This window comes from Cyprinodon tularosa, unplaced genomic scaffold (genome assembly GCF_016077235.1).
Source record: "Cyprinodon tularosa strain WSP-4 unplaced genomic scaffold, ASM1607723v1 ctg416, whole genome shotgun sequence".
Taxonomy (NCBI): Eukaryota; Metazoa; Chordata; class Actinopteri; order Cyprinodontiformes; family Cyprinodontidae; genus Cyprinodon; species Cyprinodon tularosa.
Window position 1 is genome coordinate 46,216 of NW_024039137.1, and position 26,004 is coordinate 72,219.

General features: G+C 36.5%; 2 protein-coding genes across 2 annotated transcripts in view; both read left to right on the forward strand.

Moving 5' to 3' along the window:
* Positions 1–5,464: 5,464 nt before the first annotated feature.
* On the forward strand, positions 5,465–11,869 carry pgap3 (post-GPI attachment to proteins phospholipase 3). Its single transcript, XM_038298844.1, has 8 exons — positions 5,465–5,869; positions 7,019–7,116; positions 7,208–7,360; positions 7,452–7,514; positions 7,718–7,779; positions 8,163–8,299; positions 8,881–9,085; positions 9,448–11,869. The coding sequence occupies exons 1-8, from the start codon at positions 5,578–5,580 to the stop codon at positions 9,509–9,511; spliced, it is 1,074 nt and encodes a 357-aa protein (XP_038154772.1). The 5' UTR covers positions 5,465–5,577; the 3' UTR covers positions 9,512–11,869.
* Positions 11,870–19,031: 7,162 nt separating this feature from the next.
* Positions 19,032–26,004, forward strand: part of erbb2 (erb-b2 receptor tyrosine kinase 2) — a 40,342-nt gene continuing 33,369 nt past the window's right edge. Inside the window, exon 1 of the mRNA XM_038298812.1 lies at positions 19,032–19,303. Coding sequence (XP_038154740.1) covers positions 19,231–19,303 — 73 coding nt within the window. The 5' untranslated portion in view covers positions 19,032–19,230. The remainder of the gene's footprint in view (positions 19,304–26,004) is intronic.

Consider the following 26,004-nt stretch of genomic DNA (forward strand, 5'->3'; position numbering starts at 1 on the left):
TTTCAGGTCAGCTTCATGGCTCGAGTTCTTTCCTTCTAAGTGAGCACAAGTGAACCAATAAAAAAACCTGACAGCTATAAATCAATCAAATGAAAGGTTTAATGTCTTGGTCCGCAGAGGAGCAGCATTCATTACATGCTGTTCACGACACAAGATACTTAAAGTTTCGACTTTGGTTGTCCAAGGTGGCTTTGCATGTTTACAGTAGTGTTTGCAAATTTTAAACCCAACACACATGCACTTTTTTTGTTAGAGCTTTTGCATATGTAAATTCTGCAAATGTGAAATCAATGAACTGCTATTTCAATTCACACCCAGCTAGTAGTCTGATCATTAAAAATAGAGCAGAGGAAGACCACTGGATAGCAGAACATTGTCGGTAGCTGCTTCCTCATTTAAGTAACCAGCAGGGGTTGAATCTGAAGAACCTTTTGACTCTCAGAAGGTGTTCATGGAAGGTCTACAGCCATTTTGGACCCTTAATCGTAAATTGATGATTTAGCATAAACAGTCGGACAAATGTGGCTACAACTGAATTTTCTAAAAAAAAAAGAAAAAAAGAAAAAAAAAAAAAGGGTGTCAAAGGTAAGGATTTGGGGCCATTTGTGGCTCTTCAACAATTTTGGTTGACCCACATTTATGATTTAAGAATGAGCTAAATTTGGTTTACCAGGTCAGGCTGAAAAATTAAGCCAATGAAATGAAAAAATAGAAACACACAGAATAAAAGAAATCAGAGAACAAATTTCACTTATGAACGGCCTTTCAAAAAATGATACAGACAAATGAAATTCTCCATAAATGGAAAACAATATAAGGTGCAACACAAGGTGTTCATGTTGTATTGGCAACATTTTTGCTTTAATTTTATTTAATAGTAAAAAGGGCCTGAATCAGTTAGTTTAATCAAAAATCCAGTGTGGTCAAACTAATTTATTAAACATGGAAAAAGAAGCAAAAGCGAGCCATAGGCTGTTGTTGTTGAAATAAAACACAGAAAACAATCTAAAATAAATAGATTTTAACCTTTGTTTTTTTTTTTTGTTTTTTTTACATATATATTTATATAACTAGGAGAAAATGCCAGATGACTGTAATTTACAGAACCCTTTTCTACAGAAGGATTTTAATCAATAAATTGTAGTTTTAGTTTAATGTTAAGGAGGTAAGAATGATGATGATTATAATGTTATTTTTTTATTGTATTTTTTGTTTCAGCTTTAATGGAAAAAAAAAAACAAACTGAATTTTTCAACCCCCAAGGACATTCAACTTTATATTTCTGGACTACTATTAAATTCCCCTGAACTAAATTAACCGGGTGCCTTTTGGAAACAGCTCTTAAAGGTGATGTCAGCAAAAAACAACCTGGATGGCATGTCTTCCTGCCATTTATTTTAGCTGTTTTCAGACTGTCTCAAACAAATGAGTATTATGTGCAGTATGTGATATCACATGAACACCTTATAGCTAGAGATGCAAATGTCCAGGGTTCTGACCTTCTCCTGTAAGGTTTCCTTTCTTTTTCTCTAGATTGGGGAAATTAAAACTCTTAGTGCCAAAAAAAAGACAGATATAAGCCTCCATGATATTTTATATCAACACTCTGTGATGGTCAAGGTATTACCAATGCACTACAAACTGGCAAAAGAACAATAAAAGTGATTTCAGCAAAAAATGTTATTGATTTTAAATTATTTATTTGCTGTATTGTGCTAAATGGGATAAAATATAGCCGTGCAAAGTTGATGATTATTGACGCCGAGTCCTAATCTGATAAAGAGCCATTTGACTGTTTTTAAAAGAATAAATAATATCTACATTGTATCGTCACTCTTGTTAAAACCCAAAAATACTTGGACATGTAGGACCATTTATTTTTTATTGAAAGAAACCATTTTAAAACAGTAACAGAGATTTTCTAAACCTTCAACTCCAAAAAGGGAGAAATTTACCTTTTTCCAAACTATTTACACTTTCTTTTTAATATTGTGGTCATTGCACAGTTTCACCCTGGTGGCATTGATCCACCAATGCTTATATGTAAAAGAACCAGGGAGTCAAATGTTACTAACTGCTTAAAATTAGATTTTTGTTCCCAACTTAATACATTTTTCATATTTAGGAGGAGACTATTCTAAGGGTTTCAGGGTACAATTATACTGCTTCAATAAAACATGATTTTACAATAAGTAGCCCCATCATTGCCAGGCTAATGCACTGTGTGGCATTTTACATAAAACACAGACAAAATACTGTCAGGTGGATATGGGAGAGCTTAAAAGGAGAACTTCATCTTTAATGGATTCATAGGTGTTTATATTAAGAGCTATTTGTTGGTAGTGTGAACCTAATACATAAACTGGAAATGTTTTGAAAGAAAAGGAAAAATTTGACACCTAAGAGTTATAATGTATGGAAGCCCGTTTCCGCCACTCTGTAAAAAAAAAAAAAAAAAAAAACTATCTCAATATAATGAGATAGTAACTCAATATAATGAGATAGTATCTCATTATAATGAGATAGTAACTCAATATAATGAGATAGTATCTCATTATAATGAGATAGTATCTCAATATAATGAGATAGTATCTCATTATAATGAGATAGTAACTCAATATAATGAGATAGTATCTCATTATAATGAGATAGTAACTCAATATAATGAGATAGTATCTCATTATAATGAGATAGTATCTCATTATATTGAGATAGTAACTCAATATAATGAGATAGTATCTCATTATATTGATATAGTTTTTTTTTGTTTGTTTTTTTACCAATTTTTTAAGTTAAAATTGAGTATTTTTGGTCAATAGCTCCCAGGTCATGTGACCTATTGACCCCAAATCAGTGTGAAATTGTTCTACTAGTCTCTGTAGATGGGGAACACTAATTTGTTTTTCATTTTAACTCTTTTTTTATTTTTTACCAATTTTTTAAGTCAAAATTGAGTATTTTTGGTCAATAGCTCCCAGGTCATGTGACCTATTGACCCCAAATCAGTGTGAAATTGTTCTACTAGTCTCTGTAAATGGGGCACACTCATTTGTTTTTCATTTTAACTCTTTTTTTATGTTTTTACCAATTTTCTTAGTTAAAATTGAGTATTTTTGGTCAATAGCTCCCAGGTCATGTGACCTATTGACCCAAAATCAGTGTGAAATTGTTCTACTAGTCTCTGTAGATGGGGCACACTTATTTGTTTTTCATTTTAACTCTTTTTTAATTTTTTTAGCAATTTTTTAAGTTAAAATTGAGTATTTTTCTTCAATAGCTCCCAGGTCATGTGACCTATTGACCCAAAATCAGTGTGAAATTGTTCTACTAGTCTCTGTAGATGGGGCACACTTATTTGTTTTTCATTTTAACTCTTTTTCTATTTTTTACCACATATGGACACCCTTATGCTTGAACATGGTGTTCGTTATGGACAATCCATGACGAGCACAGAAGTCCAACAACAGAACACCACTCGAGTTCAGATCGGGGCGACCATTCCTCCCAACCATGCCCTTCCAGGTCTCACTGTCATTGCCCACGTGAGCGTTGAAGTCTCCCAGCAGAACAAGGGAGTCCCCAGGAGGGGCACCCTCCAGTTCTCCCTCTAAGGACTCCAAGAAGGGTGGGTAATCTTAACTGTTGTTCGGCCCGTTAGCACAGACAACAGTCAGAACCCGTCCCCCCACCCTTAGGCGGAGCCCTCTCGTTCACCGGGATGAACCCCAACGTACAGGCGCCGAGATGGGGGGCAACAAGTATGCCCACTCCTGCCCAGCGCCTCTCACTGTGGGCAACTCCAGAGTGGAAGTATGTCCAGCCCCTCTCAAGGAGACTGGTTCCAGAACCAGAACCATACGTCAGGTGAGACAGACTATTTCTAGCTGGAACCTCTCAGCCTCACACACTAGCTCCGGTCCCTTCCCACCAGCGAGGTGACATTCCACATCCCAAGAGCCAGCTTCTGCAGCCGAGGATCGGACCACCAGGGTCCCCTCCCCCGGCCAACACACATTGCATACGACCCTTATGGCCCCTCTCACGGGTGGTGGGCCCATGTAAGGGGGGACCCAACAATTCACACTGATTTTGGGTCAATAGGTCACATGACCTGGGAGCTATTGACCAAAAATACTAAATTTTAACTAAAAAAAATGGTAAAAAAATAAAAAAAGAGTTAAAATGCAAAACAAATGAGTGTGACCCATCTACAGAGACTAGTAGAACAATTTCACGCTGATTTTGGGTCAATAGGTCACATGACCTGGGAGCTATTGACCAACAATACTCAATTTTAACTAAAAAAATTGGTAAAAAATAAAAAAAAGAGTTAAAATGAAAAACAAATGAGTGTGCCCCATCTACAGAGACTATTAGAACAATTTTACACTGATTTGGGGTCAATAGGTCACATGATCTGGGAACTGTTGAAGAAAAATACTAAATTTTAACTTAAAAAATTGCTAAAAAATAAAAAAAAGAGTTAAAATGAAAAATAAATGAGTGTGCCCCATCTACAGAGACTAGTAGAACAATTTCACACTGATTTTGGGTCAATAGGTCACATGACCTGGGAGCTATTGACCAAAAATACTCAATTTTAACTAAAAAAATTTGTAAAAAAATAAAAAAAGAGTTAAAATGCAAAACAAATGAGTGTGCCCCATCTACAGAGACTAGTAGAACAATTTCACACTGATTTTGGGTCAATAGGTCACATGACCTGGGAGCTATTGACCAAAAATACTAAATTTTAACTAAAAAAATTGGTAAAAAATAAAAAAAAAGAGTTAAAATGAAAATCAAATGAGTGTGCCCCATCTACAGAGACTAGTAGAACAATTTCCAAGTGATTTTGCGTCAATAGGTCACATGATCTGGGAGCTATTGACCAAAAATACTCAAATTTAACTTAAAAAATTGCTAAAAAATAAAAAAAGAGTTAAAATGAAAAACAAATGAGTGTGCCCCATCTACAGAGACTAGTAGAACAATTTCACACTGATTTTGCATCAATAGGTCACATGACCTGGGAGCTATTGACCAAAAATACTCAATTTTAACTTAAAAAAATGGTAAAAAAAAAAAAAAAAAAAACTATCTCATTATAATGAGATACTATCTCATTATATTGAGTTACTATCTCATTATATTGAGATACTATCTCATTATATTGAGATAGTTTTTTTTTTTTTTTTTACAGAGTGGCGGAAACGGGCTTCCATATAATGTCTGTTTTCAATTGAGCAGTCAAAATTTTAAAAATGATAATGATTAAAAAATTAAATAAAATCATAACATCTATGGAAGAATGACACAAATCTGCCTTCAGAATAAAGCTAAAGTAAACCTAGACGTATTGTTCCATGGAACAAACCTACTGTGTATAAACTATCGTTTTTAATGAACTCAGCAAATCGACTCCCGTTCATAAATAGTCACTTTTATCGTGAAGGGGTAACCGGAAGTTGTGTGCCTGTAAAACCTGCTCCCCGGGTCATCGAAACGGGGGAAACAGTGGACCGTAATCCTCCTGCTATTTATACGGTTTGTCCCCTCCGGCTGCGGGATGCATTAATGTCCTCCGCTGGCTCCGTTCAGCCGCCGTCACCTCCCCGTGCCTTCACGAGTCCTGGCGGGCCACAACCACCCGCCATGGCCTCAGCGTTCCCCCGCTGCACATCTGTCAGACTCCCCGCGTCGTTCGCCGTCATCCTCCTGCTGATGTCGGTGACAGCTGTGCAGTCCTCCCAGGGAGACAAGGAGCCGGTTTACCGGGACTGCGTTAAGCTGTGTGTCCGGACCAACTGCACCGGCGCGCGGCTGCAGGGCTTTGAGTCCAGCCAGCCGCAGTACATGGCGCTGACAGGTGAGCCGTTGCTGGCAGGTGAGAGCTAACTTAGCCTGTTAGCTTTCCCATGTCCACCCTACATTATAACTATGTTTTAACATTTAATCAAAAAGAATGTCTCTCTATTCATGCTGCTTCTTTTATAACTTTAAATAATTCCAAACTCCCTATTATCCACCAAAACATATGTAACAATTTAATATTATAAAACATGACAAACTTGTTTTTCTGGTCTAAAATGTGTAACAAAAGCCTCCCTTTATAATTCCAGCCTTTCTAATGCCTGTTTTACTTCTTCAAACAGGTTTCCACCTAACTTTTCTTTGTCGAGTCTTCCTTAATTTAATTGAGTAAATCTCAAAATTTGATTTCAAGTAGACTTTATGTTTATTACTGTTGTTTAAAGATGAATATATATAAAAGAAGGGCTGCCACATTATATGTAAGAGACTAGTTTCAGTTGAAACTAGAAACTAAAACACACAAAAAGTAAACTTACTTTAAAAATTAATGATTAAATGAGACTAAACACTTTCATCCTGTAATAAATTATTTATTATGGATTTGTTTCACTAAATGTCTGAACTATTTAACAATTTAACAATTGGAATTTTTATTGCAGATTTTCAAGCATAACATTTACATACATTTCCTTAGTCGTTGTTAGACCTGCATTTTTAGTTTGTTGGATTTTTAACTTATTTATTACTACAGCCAGGTTTGTAGGCTGCCCTGTTTTTTTTTTTTTTCCATAAACACCCTTTGAGTGAGTTTTTACCTATTTTGTATCCCGCAAACCTAATCATCCCACTTGATAATGGTAATAAAACATAACTCCTATTGGCTCCCCAAGCAGATTTTAACTGTGTTTTTTTTTTGTTTTTTTTTTTGCATTTTTTGTCCAAATAATTGGAATTCATTCATACTACTCCTGAAATATTACATTTATTTTATTATAGGTATTGTCATTTTATTTGTAAATATGTTTAATGTTGCTTTTAGGTGTTCCCTTAATAAAACAGCACCAGTCTAACTGGGTTACATTAACTAGTTAATTATTTATGCTGTCTACTCACCTTACCCTGATCTAGCTTGGTGGTTTTCTACGTCTGTTTGTTGGAATTAACAGAGTTCGACTACTTTTCCCCATTTTTTTCTGTATCTAAGGTTGGACATGCCGGGATGACTGTAAATATCAGTGCATGTGGACCACTGTTGGCCTTTACCAGGCTGAGGGTTACAGAGTCCCACAGTTCCACGGCAAGGTTTGCCACAACACCCCACCTGATCATCGTTTTTACAATTAGGGATAGGAAATTATAATTGAACATTTCCATTGATATTTGCTTCTTCCAGTGGCCATTTGTGCGCTTCTTATGCTTTGAGGAGCCTGCATCCGCGCTGGCGTCTCTGCTTAACGGCTTGGCCTGCCTGTTCATGATGCTACGATACCGGAGTACGGTGCCTCGCCAGAGCCCCATGTACCACACCATCAACGCCTTCTCTCTGGTGAGGTCAAGGGAGAGAGAAAAAACACACTCAAAGTCATCATAAATAGCAAATGACCAACATTTCTCAACCTCTCTGTGTGTTTGACCAGGTATCTCTTAATGCCTGGTTCTGGTCTACAGTGTTTCACACCCGTGACACATATCTCACCGAGGTAATGTTTGCCCACTCACATGAGGGTTAAGTAAAGGTGATCCAGTGATCTGAGCATGCATAACATCTGGGGATCATAAGAGTATGATGCTCTCACCCCACTGAGACTAATACACTGAGGTCTTTCAAGTTTGTTTTCTGCAGTGCAGTAGTTGTGATGTTGCAAAAAAAAGAAAATAATAATGTAAATTTCTTATCTTTCAGAAAATGGACTATTTCGGTGCAACAGCAGTGATTCTTTACTCAATCTACCTGTGCTGCGTCAGGTAAGATTGGAAAGTCTGGATTTCCTACCGATGTTTATCATCTGTTGGCAGACTGTTGTTGGAAAGTAGATTGAGAAACTCTTAATGAGTGTAAATATCATTAACCCAGCATAAAGGAGCCTAAAAATCTTTTAAAATGCAAGTCTGGACTCTTAAAGTTATTATAAAGTCCTAATGTTAACTTATTGTGAAACTGACAGCATTAACAGGCATTTAAAGGATTCTACCGATCCTCCCCGATCCCCTCACTGTCCTTCTCAAGCCAAAGACACATCATTTACTATTACAATGCATCGGATGTGTAGATTTTATCTATTTGTGATTAATATTATCTCTATTGTTAAAGTATATCTACTCACTTTGCTAAATCTTGCTCCTTCCAGAACTCTGGGTCTGAGGCGTCCGGGCGTGTCCAGCATGGTGGGGGTTCTGCTCATCCTGGCCTTTACATCTCACGTCTCCTACCTGACTTTTGTCAGTTTTGACTACGGCTACAACATGGCAGCCAACGCAACCATCGGTACCCCAAACACTCTGTGAACAAAAAGCCTCCTCCGACTTTTTTTTCCAGTTTTTCTCTTTACAACCACAGACTCCAAGACATTCTATTAATATTTTATGTGATTGACCAACATGAAGTTCATCATTTGAAGGGCAATGATGTGTGGTTTTAATGTCAAACACCTGGTGTGGGGTGCATATTCAGTTAGTAGACCCGTCTTTTGTCTTATGCTGTTTGCTTCCACCAGTTTTCACATCCACTGACTAGACTTGTTTCCCTGTCTTCTTTTCTAAATCCCCAATTATGTTGGATGTAGAGCTGCTGTTGTCGGCATCTTTTGACCAGAAGGTAATCCGTTATCTGAAACAACTCCTTTTCCTTTCCATTTGCATTTATGCTCTTCATTCTGTTGGTCATTCACATAAAATCTGGATCAAATATATTGAAGTTTGTGGGTGTAATGTAAGGACAGATAGAGACACTGTGGTGAAATGCTGCAGCTTTTTAATTTTTCTCCCTACTCCTTATATGATGACATTTTTTTTTACATGAAATCTAACAATAACTTTGAAGCGTTAATATTTTTGCTGTCTCTTAAGGCATGGTGAACCTCCTGTGGTGGTTGTGTTGGTGCTGGCAGAACAGACGGACTCTCCCATACTGGTGGAAGTGCGGCCTGGTGGTGCTGCTGCTTCACGGCCTGGCCCTGCTGGAGCTGCTGGACTTTCCTCCGTGGCTTTGGGTCTTTGATGCGCATGCTGTGTGGCACCTCAGCACCATCCCGGTTCACTTCCTTTTCTACAGGTTAGTGCTGCTTGTATGTTTCTATTCTTATACATGGGTATGATTAAGGGTCATTTTTAATATGTGAGAAGAAAAATGCATTTTAGAGTTCAGTAAATTAATCCTATCATGTAGAAAATGCAGATTCCATTAAAAAGCTCCTTTGTGCTTCTCTTGGTTATAATTTTTAACTGCCTCATGAAAAAAAAAGAATGTAATGTGTTCATTGTGTGTTAAAAATGATAAGTTTCTTACAAAGATATCAGGCCAACATCCAATGATTTCTATTGATTTGCATGCTGAGTTTTTGAAAATGTGACTTAAAAGCCAAAACAAACCATCTATTACCTGATCCAGACTGACTTATTTCTTTGTGCTTCCAGTTTCCTGATAGATGACAGCCTTTACCTACTAAACACAGAGAAATTGGGGGTTAAGGTGGAGTAGCAGGAAATCACCTCTTCGTTACACCTTCACTCCCTCATGCCTCCAATCAGGGCCCTGAACATAGAAGCAGCTCCGCCTCCCAGATGACACGCCGCACACCTCTGACTCTCTTCAAAGTAGACTTTGTTTACATTCTTTTTTATTTATTGTGCCGTTATCCTCTACTTTTTAAAATTGACATAATTGATGTTTGTTGTACATTGACTTGCGTTACCACCTGTGCTGCATTTTACTATTTTCACAACCACACATTTTGAGCCAACTTTAGGGGAAAAATTACTTGAAAAGGTACAGTCAAGTTCCAGCTGTGCCTGAATTGCACTCGTGAATCTGTTGAGCACAGAAATGCACTCCGACAATCAAATCTGCAACAGCAGAGGATTTCAGCAAATGTCAATAGATGGCAGCAGATCCGTTTGCAGGCCTGCATGTCCTGTGCAGCAGTGGTCTTAGTTGCACAGCTAAAAATGGACTGATGGACTCACAGCGGTTCCATCGTGTGAAGAGGGGGCTGCCGGCTGATTGTTCTGGAAAGAGGGGGAAGGGCCTTTATGTTGGAGGCTGTTCTAGCTGACTGCTTTTTTTTTTTATCACCATCACACCTTTATTTTTGTGCCTCTTGTTGCCATAGCTGCTTTGTTTGTTCTTTTGTTGACTTTCCTTTGTATTATCAGCCTCACTTTGATTTTTTAAAATATGTTTTGGGTGGGATATCATGAGATTTTTTTTTCTCTATTTTATTTTATTATGTTTTCATTCACCTTAATTGCCTTTTAGCTTGAGGTAGAATTGAGAAAGAAGAGGAAGGAATTTGCTGTGAACTGTGAACCCAGCACATCTGGCTTTAGGTGCTGTGAGCGAAAGTGAGTGAGTTTTTAGTTTTGCTTTTTTTTGTCATGAATCACTTCCATATTTCCTCACATATATAAAAATCAAGTGAATAACTTTAAAATCCCATTAAAAAATCTTCTTCTGGGATAGTTTTTGCCTTAAACTTATAATTCTAACCTTCAAATCTATCAGCATTCTTCCGTTTTAACTTCAGATATTGTTTAGTTTCCCTACCAAGGTGAAATCACTCCATGTTCTTCCTCACATTGAGCTACACTCCAACATCTGCACTTTATCGACCAAGCGTCCACGTGTGTTCGCGCCTTTGTTTGTCTCAATGAGGACATTTACGATGGCGAGTGTGGATGTGTTTACTTGTTGCCTTTTCTGGACATCTTGTTTCTTTTGCCATTAAAAACTGAATGCCTGTTTGTGTGTCTAAGAGAATAAACAAAATCCAAAGAAGAACCTCAGAGGATCTGCTGATCAAGACAGTTGTAAAAGATGAAAGGCTGGGTCCTCTGTATGGTGGCCCTTAAGTGCCACAATCCAGAAAATAAAGTTGTTGAATTAATTACCTGCCAAAATTAAATGCTTTATAGAATATACAATTAGAATTAAATCTTATAGTTAAAAATCATTGATTTGTTACATTGATATTTTTTTCTGTTTGTTGAATTTTTTTGTGTGTGCTTCAGTCCATTATGAAACAATTCAAACAGTCATTGTGGTTCATAACATAGACTCTAACGTGTGATTAGTTAACATATACAGCATGGTAACTTTGGACCAATCCTGTTAAACTATAGCAACATTAACTCACCATCCACGTCTCTAAGAGAGGCAAAAGTGGATGTTTTCTCCTCAATTTCATTAAGGACTATTCATAAGTGGTAATGCTTATGTCATTAAAATTATTTTTTATTACAAAAAAATATATTTTACTACTTAAATAGTATTATGTTTATAGTGTTTATGCTTCAGGAATTATCTAGTAAGAATCAGTGGGAGGGGAAAATAAGTCAAGGTGATGAAAGGTGAAAGAAACCCTGCAAAGTTTAGACAAATCACTGAAAGGACACATTAATGATTTAATTAATAAATGTGACTGTTGAAATTGTGAAATTTTTAATCAAACAATGATATACAATAAACTCATTTTAAAAAGTTGTTTACGAAATTGTGGCACTTTGTGGCTCCATACTTCGGCACCAACAACTTTCGAATGTTGTAATGAAAAAAAAAAATGATATAAATATTTGTTTAAATCAAACTTTGTGATTAAAAGATGTTGATATATTTATAGAATTACCGTTAAAATGAAAACACCTCTTTCTGAAACATTGAAGCCTGAGAGCAGTTTTGGCTCTGAGATTATTTCCATCAATCATTTCTGTCTTCCTCAGTAATGAACACTTCCCTTTGCTGCCCCCTGCCTGCTGCCCTGTGCAACATCACCTCTGAACGCACTTTTGGCAAACGAATATTTAATATTTGAAAAAAAAAAAAAAAAAAAACATAAAAAAGGATGACTTGAATAAAAGTATTTCGTTGATAAGAAACACGAGTATCTGTTTTTTTCTTTTAGTATTTCCTCAGCTGTAAACAAACCGTGATTAAAGATAAAACTGAATGTTGTTTCTATGGGTGAAACAGATCCTGGATTAGAGAGAAATAAAAGATGCAAGAAAAAGATGGTAAGTTTAAAAACTTTTGCATGATGCTTTAGCTTTTATTAGAAACAATGATACTAAATCTCACTAGAGTATTTATTTAGTTACCCGTTGAAATAAATTTAATATTAGTGATGTTGTGCTTCTTTGTTTATTGTTAAAGTTTAATAAATGGGATCACCTCCTTTACAGAATTAGCATGAAAGTTTTAAATGTTATAAATCCACATCACAGTAATATGAAATAGTCAAAGGTTACTTAATCACGGTAACCAAACTAAAAAGAGCCAATATATTCATTACATACATTTTTATTTATTCCAAGCGTTTATTCTAGTTAACTGTGATGATTCCGTCTCATAGCAAATAAAACCCCAAACTATTTTTCTTTGTCTGATATAAGTTAATGAAAATTTTTTGAAAAACAATGGTTTCTTACAGACATATGTCTATGCACTGTGTAGGACACCCACTGAATACTTGGTTGGGTGTCCTTTTGAATGGATTACTGCATTAATGTTGTGTCACATGGAGGCGGTAAACCTGCGGCTCTGCTGAAAAGCTCTGGACTCTCCGTCTTTATCCGCCTAGTAAGACAAAAAGGGTTACTACAGCAAACAGTTAAAAAACAATAGAAATAGTACTAAATACACTTAGAGTGCAATAACATCAGTTTTACATAAAGTTAACAGACAGCCAAGTACTCAAAAATATTATCCAAAGAATATATTAAACTCATCAATAAAACAAAATGAATAATTATTTTCTAAATCTGTTATACTTTAAATCTCAGATAGAAACTTTGATGGTGGAACACTGGCAGGAAATGTTAACACGATTTTCTTGGAAAAAGTAAAGCAAACATAATATTGACAGTTGTTCAGAAGGGGGCAATAAAGTAATAAAATGATTATATTGTTATAAATATGATGCTAATTAAACAAATTAAAGTTTTTAGCTATAAATGAGAATTATTGCTCAATATAAGAAATAGCACTTATATTGCTCACACTTGTTTCCTCATTATTATTACTTATAGTCTAGATTTTTTAGACTCTTTATTCTAGTTCTTTAATAAGAATATATATATAATATATATATATATATATATATATATATATATATATATATATATATATATATATATATATATATATATATATATATATATATATATATATATATATATATATATATATATATATATATATGATTAGGATGTTTGAAGAATATTCAGTAAGTGAAAGCTGATTGAGTGACTGATTAAAGAGCGATTGTCCTAGAGTCCACCTTTTTTTTTTTCTTTCTTCTTTTGATCAGAATATCTCCTTGTGAGCTCACAGAAAAGTCAGGAAGCATGACAGGATGAGGATCTTCTTCAGTGAGTTTACAATTTTCTCTAGATATAACTTGAAGTTGCAGAGGGACTAGTCATCTGCAATCTTTTTTTATACAGAACTTAAGGATTGGTACATTTTTAAAAAGCTCTCACTTTCCGAACACCTCGCTTCAAATCTCTTTGTCTGTTAAAAATTCTATTCAATAGTTCAGACGATTCTTTCCACATTTCCTCCCCTTACTTTTATAATGTAGCTACTCCGGGAAACTAGTGCCAACAATAGAAAACAATATAAAAACCAGGCTTTTTATTTTTCTTTTTTTTTATTTAATCATGCTTCACATCAAACCATAAAGTTGGAGTTCATTATTGCTCAGAAGCTCTCTGATTGAAAATTGATTTAAGGTTCGAGTTGAATTGGCCCTGCAACCACATTGTCTGCAGAAAAAAAAAAAAACAGGAAAAGTTTAGATTGAAGTAGAATTGGTTTTCTGTGTGGCCAGTTGACTGGAGCGTTTTGTTTTCTGGAAGTTTTGTGCAGGAGGACGGACTCTGACCTGGGCTGCTGTGAGTGGGGAGAGTGGACTGACTGGGATGAATGGAGTTTATTCTTCCTCCCTCAACTCCTGATCTCTAGTCATGACTGGTGAGCATGAGAAAACGAATGGAAACATACAGATGCTAAAAGATGATTGCATTTGGTAAATACCTCCCTTCTTGTAAACTAAGCACCATGGAGGAGCAATCGTTTGTCCAGAAGCGTATTTTAGAATGAAAGAGTTTACAAATTATAAAACTAGTACTTCACTGCCTTTTTTCAATTTAGAGTACTGTAAATTAAAGCCAGTGACAGTTTTGCAAACAAGCAGCTTCTAATTAATTAATTCATTTGACAAGATTAGGGAGGAAAATACATTCGTATATCTAGCAATTCAGTCATTACACTATTATTGTTTTTTTTTGTTGTTTTTTTTTACATTATACAAAAAGCATGTTGATACCTGGAGCTGCTTAGTATTCACAGTAATATTAATTGGTATTTGGTTGTTTACAGACATTTCAATTTTATTGTCTCAGATAGATTAATAAAAAGTAATAAAGTATAATTCATTTGTTTTAATCTTATTTAGCAGTTAAACACATAGTTAATATAATTTATCCCAACTTTTTCCAAACTGATATCAACATAGTGGAGATATTTTAACTTAAAGTGGGGTGTTGGTCGGAGTTAAACTGTACAATGCACTGAAAAAAAATATTTCCCCCCCAAAGAATAAATACATTTTCTTTGTTTTTTTACATAGAAAATGTATGTTTTTTTTTTAATTAACGTGAAAAACAGAGAACCAGTTTAAATATAAAAACATTGTATTCAAGAGATTTGCATTCGTTATTAGGGAAAGAGCTGGTAACTGGTTGTGCAATTCCCTGGCGGCAAAAACTGCCAAAAACATATGCAATACCTGACAGTGGAGACACCTGGGCCCAGTCTTCTTTCTAGAATTTATATAATTCAGCCACATCTGCGGGAGTCAAGGACATGCAACTTAGCCTGTTGATTAAATGTAAGCCCTTAACTGGGGACCATGGGCGTAGGTTTGCATAGGGACCATAGGGACATGTCCCTGCCAAAATTTTGGACCAACCTACTTGTCCCTACCAACAATTACATGTGAATAACATGTTTATAATTTACAATACAGCATTGTTGCAGCAGTAGAGGAGTTCTGGATGGAGAATATTGACAGACGAAAACATGTTTTGTCTAAAATTCAAAATTTTTATTTACTGTAAAATTTGGGTATAATTTCTGCTCTAAGTGGGTCGCTCTGTGAGCTAAAGATATGTTTTAGAGTCTCTATACTCCAGTTAACGATTAATTGATTACTACATTTTTTTACATTATTTCAATAATTGATTAATCCGATGAATTGTTTCAGCCCTAAATAAAATATATGAAATTGGTTAAATAGAGTAACTACATCCTAGATTTACAACTTGTAGAGTGAGGTTAATATATTAAATACTCAGTGTCAGTTCTTCTTCTAGTTCCAGGGTTCATGTAAATACAATGCATTTATTTGGCGTCCCTTGAATCTTTCATTTTGCTTTGTTTCATGATACAAAGAGAACATTTAAAAGAGTGGGTTTTACCTCTATTTACCTCTGCACAATTCTATATCTTCAAAATAAAAAAAAGTATAAATCCACATATAACAGACATATTTAGACTACATTCTGTTAAATAGGCACCGATTTACCTACTGTCTTAGTCGCTGGTAATTTTAAACGCAAACATTTTCAAAGGGGAAAAAAGTCCTAATTCCTCATTCATCAGAGCCAGTTGAGCTTCATTCATTGATAAACAGCATCTAGTGTGTGTAGTGCTTCTAAAATTTGTATAAATGTAGCAAGAAATGCTTCTTTTCTCTTTAAATGAAATACACCCTGATTTTCCCATCAAGCATAAAAAAACGAGCGTGCATATTTTTGCATAGGACCAATGACATCAGACCAATAGTGTCCCTATCAAAGTTAAAATCAAACCTACGCCCCTGCTGAGGACTAACTTTTCTTTATATCTGATTCCTGTGGTGGGCTAGCTGGTAGGATATGGACGATCGTTATGCTACATGACCTAAATGAGCTTCTTTTAGTGTCTTAAAATGATGGCAGGGCATTTATGTATTTTATGCATTTATGTATTTTGTTATGTATTTATGTTCTGTTGCACCCATCCAAGCAGGAATTTGAACCTACAACCTTCTAGTTGCAAGGCACCGCTGGTACCACCTCCACCACTGTGTAACCCAGATGTTCGGTTTATAGCTGAATTTTTCTATTTTCAATAAACCGTTTCCCTATACTTTGCGAAGGATTGGCAATCTTTGAGTTACTTTATAATTTGTTCTTGTCATGATTTTGGCACTGATGGCTGGCTTGATTGCTCGTCATCACATTCACTTGTCTAGCTTTGCCCTGTTTTCTCATCACTGCTCATCTGATCCACCTGTTCCAGCTCCTATTTATGCTGCCTGTTTCCAGCCATTAGTGCCAGATTATTCTTGAGCCTTCGGTGTTGAGAGTTCCATAGCATTTATACAGCGTTCTGATTACCTGATCCTGATCTGTTTCTGTATTTGAACCATTGAGCCTGCCTGCCCCAGTCTGATCTTTTTTCCTGGCCTGTATTCGAAATCCTGTTGGATTCTTCTGTGGACTGAACCTGGATCTGCCTCTTGAATTCGCCCTGTGGATTATCCTGCCTTCCTTCGTTGCCTCGGGTCTGAACTCCTGTCAGCACTGCAGTCTTTTAGGCTTCCACATCTGGAACACTCTGGAAGCGTCCGCTGAGTCTCGTCAGCCGATTGGCTGGAATCATCCTCGTTCTCTGGGCATGGACTGAACTGTAAAACCAGGTTAGTGACTTATGCATTCATAATCATCCTCCATCATATTATCGTGGTTGCTAACCTGTGTTTCTCTCCAATAGACGTTCCTGTTATAGATGCCCTATTCGCTTATACTGCAGATCCACAGTCTGTCTTTAAATGAACTGTCTGTCTTGCCTGAATTCTGGATCCTTCTGTTCTGAGTTCTGATAGGTCTTTTTATGAAATGCTATTATTTTCACGCCAGCTGTATTGGGACAGTCTTATCCCATTACAGCTGAAAATATCCATGCTGAAAATACGTTTCAGTAAAAGTCCTGGGGTCTTCTATCCTTTACTAAATATATTAGGTATTGGTGCTCTCCCACAGTTACAACTTAGCCCAGTCCCTTTTTCTTTTCATTGAACCTTAAACTCTGACCTTAAGCCATGCAGAGCTATAAATGATCTGGGTTTTTTGAGCTCTCTGGATGAGCTGTTGATACGCTCATCCAAGGTAGGAGTAAATGTGATGGGCTGGCCAAGGTTTAAGCAGTTCCATGTAGCATAGAAATCAAGATTTTTACAGTTTGATCACTGAGCAAGAAGACAAACTAGGCATGTCAACACTTTATTACAGAGGCGCTCACACTAATGGCCTGATGATTCAACCAGGACGCAAACTTTAAATGTAATGGATAATATACTTGAAGAAAGAGATAAAGTAGGTTCATATTAAATCCAGATATTCCAGGGATGCTGGGAAGGTCGGTGTTCTAGAACAATTTAATCACTCTGAACCATAATACTTTAGAATTAAAGTAAAGATTTTGGTGATTAAGAAAACTAAATTTTTTTCATGGTTATCTGACTATAGCTTTCTTCTATATATTTAAACTTATAGCCTCATTCACACACTGATCTTTTCCACATCTGGCCGTTGCATTTTATTTGAATATTTAGTGACCAATATAAAGTATTTTGGGATTGAAAAGCACACAGGTAGGTATTAAACAACATGGAATTCTTTGTAATCCATTACGAATAACAGTATGATAACAAGCTAAAAAAAACATGGCTGTCCACCTAAACACACAGATTGATCAGTGACAGCATTAATCAGCAATAATCAAAGAAGTTACTGTGGGGGAGCTGCAAACATCATCAGCTCGGGTGGAAGAATCTAGCTGTGGACTCCGTACTAGTAAAACCGGTTCTCTGCTTGATATTAACCACCAGCAAACTAGTGTAGGAAAATATTCCTCATCAGAATAAAAATCCTGGATTGCCTGGGTCTCAATGCTGCACAGCACTCTGGTCCAGGGGTCTGCAAACTGTGGCCCTTAGACAGTTGATATTGGCTCTTCATCACTTTGGCTTAAAAATGATGAAGATGCACTAATCTTTAGAAAAGTAGATAGACTAACATGCTGGTTAGTGTGGTGGACAGCATTCTCTCCACAGATCAACTGCATTGAATTTCCAAAATAAATCGACTCTACATATAACAGAAATGTATGTTTTGATGTCGTTTAAGAAAAATGTCAGCAACCCACTGAAAATGTTTTTATTTTCTTTTGAGAAAGTTTTTCCCTTCATTTCATAACATTGACTTTGAAATGACAGGGTAATTATTTGAGAAAAGGACAAATATTAGGACAGATATTAAACATTAGTACCGTAATTGTCTTTTAAAAAAGTCACGTAATTGTTTCTTTTCTGCTTTTATGCATTCTGAGTTATTACCCCCACATAAGGTCCACCGGGTCGCCGGCGACCCCGTGGGTTTAAATAGGTTAATATCCCATCTTTTATTAGGTCCAAATATATTCATCTTTTAGAAATTTTACATATTTTGGACATAATTTAAGTTAAAATTACAGTTTTCTATAAAATCTGCAATAGAACTCAAGAAAAACAAATAAATTCAGCTGTAAAAATTTTTACATTTTTTTTTTATGTTTTAAAAAAAACATTTAGCAGATGAAAACTGGGATTCTATCTCCATACCACTGACGCTATTACCTTATTGTTTTTAAATAATTAGTAAAATAGAATTTGTAAAAGAAAAAACATGAAATAGATCCAAAGGACCTATCAGTAACCATGTCTGTTCCAGCGCATATCATTTCTTTGTATTATGTCTTCAGTTCAGGGGCCATTACAAGGGCCAGGACATGATCTAGAGGGGCACTGGCCCCTGTCTAGAACCGGCCATGGACAGATGTGTCGCATTTTTTAGTGGAGTGGGGTTTGGCTATATTAACCCAGCCACGCCCTGTCCCGGCCTTCACGGGAGCGCGCCTCTACTCCTGTGCGCGTCCACGCTTTTACTACCGACAGGCACGAAATCCAAGGAAGGAAGTCTGGACTACAACTCAGCTCAGGACTGGGTGGAAGAAAAAAAAAAGCTTCATCTGAGGAGGAGGAGAAGGAGAGAGTTTTTCCCTTATTCGCATTTATTAAGAAAAGAAGAAAACATCCACGTTTGGAAACATGGACTGAGATGGAGGCGGCGAGAAGTTTGCTGTTGGTCGGAGCCCTTCTGCTGGGAGCGACGGGCGGACTGAGCAGGGAAGGTGGGTTAAACTTTCTAACGTCTCCAGCGCTGTCCGAGCGGAAAGGCAGAGAGTGTGGAGCCGTTAGGGTTTCTATCAGCTCGCTCCTGGCGGTTAGAAGTTCCTCAGAAATACTCCGAGCTTGTTTCTGGTCTGAACCACATTCCTGCGTGACTGCGCTGCGCCAGACGGGCTTTGCTGAGGCTCGCAGGGTGAAGAAAGCGCAGAAATGAAGGGAAATCACACCTGTCATGCTGCCTGCAAGTCTAAAAAAATAAAAACACAAATCAGAACAAAAATAAAAGAAATAGGAACCTGCACCTAACCTCTAAAAATGTAAATCTCTGAAAAACAATTTAGAATCGTGCGCACTGGTTTTGTTTCTGTATTTGTAAATAAAAACAAGCACAGGCGGTGTGTTGTGTCCTAAAAGATCATGAGCAAGGTAATTATTCACTTGTGGCTCTGAAGGGGACATTGTCTGACAGAGGGCCACTTGTCACACTTAATGCTTGAGAGAAAGCCAGAAAAACAGGAGCTAACTGAAAGTGCAAGCACAGATTTGCAGAAAAACAAAAATAGATTAATTATGTATCAAATTGCCTGCTGTGATTATGAAAATTGTGTAATTTTTAATAAACCATTTACTGTTAAGAACTTGCTCTTATATCAGGGTGAAGTCATTTTTATTAAATAGCAGGAATATTCCTGATAAAACAATTAGTGTGTCTGCTGCCATGCTCCCAAAACAGGTGAAAATGAAACAAAGGTGATCAGAGTGATGTTTATAAATTCAAAGTAGGCCTGTTTTGTGCAGATTAATCAGTTTATGCATAGATATGGAATTAACAGAATGCAATCAAACTAATGAAATCAATGAGTGAATGGATACAAATGCTGAAGGTGCCAGACTAGGTAGGAGCTGGTAAAACTACAAGACTTTTTAGGTATTTAAACAAAACATTAAAAAAAATATTAAGTCAATTATTCACTTGTGGCTCTGAAGGGGACATTGTCTGACAGAGGGCCACTTGTCACACGAAACGCTTGAGAGAAAGCCAGAAAAACAAGAGCTAACTGAAAGTGCAAGCACAGATTTGCAGAAAAACAAAATCATGCAATGCTTTGCAAAAAATATTATAAACACCCTAAACACCCTATTATAAACACCATAAATAAACACCCTTTAAATCATTTTCTTCTATCTCTTTGTAAACAATCTATTCTAGGGCTGAAACAATTAATCAGATTAATCGTGATTAACCGATTATTGAAATAATCTACTAATTTGGCGTAAACACTGCAAAAACAATCCAGAAATAAGTAAAAAATGGCTTAAATTAAGTATATTTAGCCTTAATTTGAGCAGGTAAATAAGATGATTTGCCAATGGAATGAGTATTTTTACTCTTAAAATAAGATAGTTAGATAATATTTACTTGAAATAAGACGATAAAATAGTTTTTTCTTATTTTAAAAGGAAATTGTCTTGTTCCATTGGCAAAGTGTCTTACTTACCTCCTCAAGTCAAGGAAAAACACACTTATTTTAAGAAAAAATAACTTATTGAGATTTCTATTTTTTGCAGTGAACAGACTGTAAATAATGCTTTTAGCTGACAGAGCAACTCAATTAGAGCAGCAATTATACCAAAATTGTAAAAAAAAATGTTTTGCATTTAAGATAAAAATAATTTTAATCTGTCAATATGTTCTATCCAGAACTACTCAAGTGGAAAAGTTTGAGTTTCACCTGGTTTAATTTTGTAAAAAATCTTCTTTAAGGAACCTTTGGCTTTCCGATTATTAATCCATTAATCGAAAAAATAATCAACAGAATAATCGATTAGTAAAATAATCGTTAGTTGCAGCCCTACTCTTGACCAATTTTAACAAGGGGAGCCGGTGAGCCCCAAAAACAGAGTAAGTTTATAATGTTAAGTGAGTCAAAAAGGCAAAGATACAGACCTCTGATTTGACAAACTGTGATCCTCTTGATACAACTGAAGTTTAAAGCTGGTAAAGGTATAATATTAAATTGGTCCAGGGAATTAATCAGTTATGGTGTCTTTTGTCAGCCTGAGAAACTTATTTAGTATAAGACTGCAAAACGTATCTAGAAATAGGTAAACAGTTCTTGAAATAAGTGTATTTACTTCTGCATTTATATAAGATGATCTGCCAAAGGAATGAGTATTTTCTGCATTAAAAAATTTAAAGATATTGTGCACTTGACAGTAAGTAATGGAGTTTTTTTTTTTTTAAGTTAATAATCTTATTCCAATTAATATATTTTCTTACCTTTCTGCTTGAATCAAAGTAAAATGCACTTATTTAAAGAACAAAATGACTTGATTCTAAATTTTAAATGAGACACAGCGATCCAAACCTGTGATGTTAGGAGAACTATTCATTTTGGATTCAACAGGTCTGACTTAAAGCAAGAAATCTTTACAGAGAGGCACGGCAGACATATGGAAGCCTATTTTTGAACTCCTCTACCTCATTGTAAAACACCCTGAACATGCCATCCCCACTGTAAAGCTTGGTGGTGGCAGCATCATGTTTAGGGAGGCCTTTCTTTAGCTTAAAAACACAGATTGATGAAATTAAATTAAGGGAATCCTGTAAGAAAAGCTGATTTGAGGCTGCAGCAGCAAGATGGCAACCCCTAAACATCCAACCAGAGCTACGGCACAGGGGAACCAGACCTAAATATATTCATTCTTAAAAATCAAAGTCTGTCCAGCCTGCCTGAGCTTGAGCTATTTTACATATATATTCATTTCTGATTATGCAAAACAGATAGATACAATGCTCCAAAAAAGAGGGTTTAAAAAAACAACTATTTGAAATCAATAATTTTCCCTTCCGCTTCATATTTATTCATTAGTTTGTGTCGCTCTTTCTCATAAAATACATTTTAATAAGGCTTGACAGATCAGCTTGCAATCCTTAAACTGTTTTGAAAGGAAAAAAACAAACACCATTTTTATTTTTTTCGCAGATGTAGAAATGATTGATTTGTACTTGTCGATGGTTTATTGACGTGCAAAGTTAAACATTAAAAGCCTGTTAGAGAGGGAGTCCTGCTCGCAGATTTCCAAAAAAAAAAAAAAAAGCCTATCATTTGACCCCATAACATGCGGCTGAGTTGGCCTGGCCACCCCCACCGCTGCAGCTTTTACTGCACAAACACAAAGGCAATAGTCACAGGTGAAGTCACCTCCAAATAAAATGCATGGTTTATGGGAACTGGTTGGTGTACTTTACCCCGCCGTGTTTATCTTTCAAGCATCTGTGCAACACAAGCGTTCTGACTGGTTCCCAGGGTGAGGCAATGCAGCTACTTGGCCTCATCTCTAGCGATTAGGGATTCTTCCCGTACGATTCCTCGATTCCCACATCTTGTTGTCATGTTTGCCACAGTCTGTGGTTAACTTCCAACTTTGTCCTCATGCATCACCATACAGCAAGTTTCAAGATTTATGTTAAGTTTGCAGGAACAAATCTCTGCAGAAAGCATGAAGTGTTAAAATAAATCAACTGCCAGATTCTTAAACCATTAAATCCGTTTTGTTTTTGTTTTTCATGTGCACATTTTCTCAAGGAGAGGAATTATATATCCAATTACCTGCTGTGATTATGAAAATTCTGTTATTTTTAATAAACCATTTACTATTAAGAATTTGCCCTTATATCAGGGTGAAGTCATTTTTATTACCGTAAACTGCAGAAGGATTCCTGATAAAACAATTAGTGTGTCTGCTGCCATGCTCCCAAAACAGGTGGAGATGAAACAAAGGTGATCAGAATGATGTTAATAAATATAAAGTAGGCCTGTTTTGTGCAGATTAACCACTTTATTCACTGATATGGACTAAACAGGATGCAATAAAACTAATGAAACCAATGAGTGAAGGGATAAAAATGCTGGAGGTGCCAGACTAGGTAGGAGCTGGTAAAGCTACAAGGCTTTTTAGGTATTTAAACAAAACAAAAAATTAAAATTAAAATATGATCCAACCACTTTTATCTTAAACAAATGATGTTAATGCATATACATCTACATAGTGCGATGTGGAGACTATAAAAGCAGCATGAAATAGAATAAGAGTTGTGAAAAGCTGAGATTGTCTGATGTGATGTAAAGCGCTGTGTTACATTGTACTGAGGACAGCATGTCTTCTCAATATAAACACTTTCCCCCGTCCTGTGGGCAAATGATATAATCGACTGAAGGTGTCCTGTTTTTCGAGATTCTACCAGGTCAACCTCCAACATTTTGGTGCATTGGAGGGAGTTGGTGGTTCAGTGGAGGCCAGGTTTGATTCCCCGGATGATCTGTCGAAATCTTCCCAGAATTCTCTTCCACTGGTCAAGGCCAGAGGTTGCTCCTACCTGACAGGATGCTGTCGAAATCTCTTAGCTTATGACCTGATTGCGTGCGAGTCAGCCACTAGGAACCCTGTTTTTGCCAAGATCAGTACGTAACTTCCAGCATGTAGACACCCTGTCTACATGCTGCATTCTCTCTGTCACCAAGTGTGCATAAGGCCTACATTACATAAGGTAGTACAATTGCTACTATAATCCTGCAAAGACAATTGTCCATGTAGATTGTTGTTTTGTTTTTAGACACGGACTGGAAAAATGCAGCGATATGAGTATGGAAAGGAGGCAAGTTGTTCAATAAAAAGACTGCATCTCAAAGTTCCAGATTGGGAAGGTTCTGTTTGAATTCTGCTAAGAATAGAGACCATAATAGTAAAAAAAACATATATATATAAACTCTACAGAAGAGCAAAAGACAGTGAGGTGATCTGATATGGTGATTGGGGCAGTAAAGAGACCTGATGGCAAGTTTGTTGAATGCAAATCTTTTCCTTTTCAAGATCTGGAAACTGCAGGGTGTATCTTGTCCATCTACCAGCAAGATGTTTCCTTGTTGGAAGATAAACTTTTATGCAGTTTTCAGTGTGCTTTGTATTTCACTCAATGCTTCTCAAAATTCATTGGATTAGTTCAGATTTCTCCATCAAGTTACCCCAGGTTGATGCTGCCGCCTCTGTGTTTTACTGTGGGGCTGATGGGTTCAGAGTGATGCTCTGTGACACTTTCCTCCACACAGTTTTACATGTGTGCCAAAAAGAGGACCGTCCCCTTCCACCTGATGCATTGGTTTACACTCAGTCTATACAGTTTTCATTTTTGTACATATATTTTTTTACAGTTCTCCTTGATTTAACCAAGCTTTTAGCTATATATTTTTCCTAACCTTCCTGTTGTGTTCCTTAGCTTTAGGATGCTGTTCCTTTACTCTACATTAAACATCTTAAGCCTCCACAGAACAGCAGGATTTATACTAAGATGAAATTGCAAACAGCTGGACTCTTTTAACCGGGTTCCACTGGGATTTGCTAAGCGGGTTTTTTGATTGTCAAATTAAACTTTGCTCTACTTTGAGTTTGATTGTCACATTAAATCAAAATGTTATGCACACAATTTTGTTGCAGTGGAATATGGAAAGTTTCCAGGGGTATGAATAGTTTGTATAAGACACTGTATATTGCACAGAAAATTGGTGCTGGGTTCTCTTCAGTTTTAGAAACTTGATTTTTAGAGTTTCTGGTCAGAAAACCAATTGAAAACGCCTCTTAAAATCAATCTTCCAACAGGGAAATCAGAGCTTACCGAGCAGCCCTGAGTTTACTGTCCCACTGTGCTCTTTGCATGTAAGACGGCTTTATGAACTATAAACTAAACACTTCTGATGGGTTTTTATATTCTACTAAAACAGTGGCATATTGTGCTATGCAATATCTGCTGATTATTTTTTTCTTAGTTTTATTGGAATTGCAGTGACAATAGGTGTGATGTCATTCCCACCTCTGGTTTGCAAGACAAATCAAAGCCAGCATTATATCCGTATGAAAATTTTTTTATTTATAAGTTAGATAAAAAAAAAAAGGATTTTTATTATTGGTTTATTTGCTTCCAATTGATTTTGCTTCCACTCTGCTGGTGTAAATCCAGCTGCAGGTCTGTCCAGCTGTGCTCTTTATGCTAAGGATTATGCAGGAGGTCTCCTAGTGCTCCAATCTTTTGTAACTCTGAGTGTGTTGTTGTGATTGTCGTCTTTGCATGTTGGCGTGAATGAGCAAGAAGCTCATATCTGTTGCTCCACAACGTACAGTACAAATCCTGTTCTACTTGTCTGTTGAGCAATACCTGTTTAGTTTTTTTCTTTCATCGACCGTAAGGGGGAAAAGAAGAATGTGTATAGTGAGGTTGTGTTGTTTATGTAAGACCTAATACTGTGGGTATCGGTCCTCTTTTGAGGATTACTATGAGATGCTGAATCTTTGGATTAGTGAACGAAAGGGAGAGTCTTGCTAAATCAGTTCCAAGCAGAAGTTGGTCTTGGAAGACCAGTGTAGACCAGAGGATCTGACTGATTTCTCTGGTTACGTCACACTAGCTGCTCTAACTCTTAGCTGCAGCATCGCATTTGTGTCGCTGACCCTGCTCACTCTGGTAAACAACACGCAGCACACTCCTTCTGCTAACTGGAACCCTGCCACACACAGGTGTGGCCTCAAACTGGCTTTTAGTTTTCAGTCTTCACCATCATGTGGTTCATTAGTTCAGCAAAGCTGGTGTATAAACAAAAAACCTCTCTGGCACCAAGATCACAAATCACACCTCTTACTACAAGAATAG

Bases quoted from the DNA above. Each gene is read 5' to 3' on its own strand.
- pgap3 (XM_038298844.1), top strand. From the start codon at position 5,578: ATGTCCTCCGCTGGCTCCGTTCAGCCGCCGTCACCTCCCCGTGCCTTC. The intron at 7,515-7,717 runs GTAATGTTTGCC...CTTATCTTTCAG, and splicing joins GTGACACATATCTCACCGAG to AAAATGGACTATTTCGGTGC. The intron at 9,086-9,447 runs GTTAGTGCTGCT...TTGTGCTTCCAG, and splicing joins GTTCACTTCCTTTTCTACAG to TTTCCTGATAGATGACAGCC.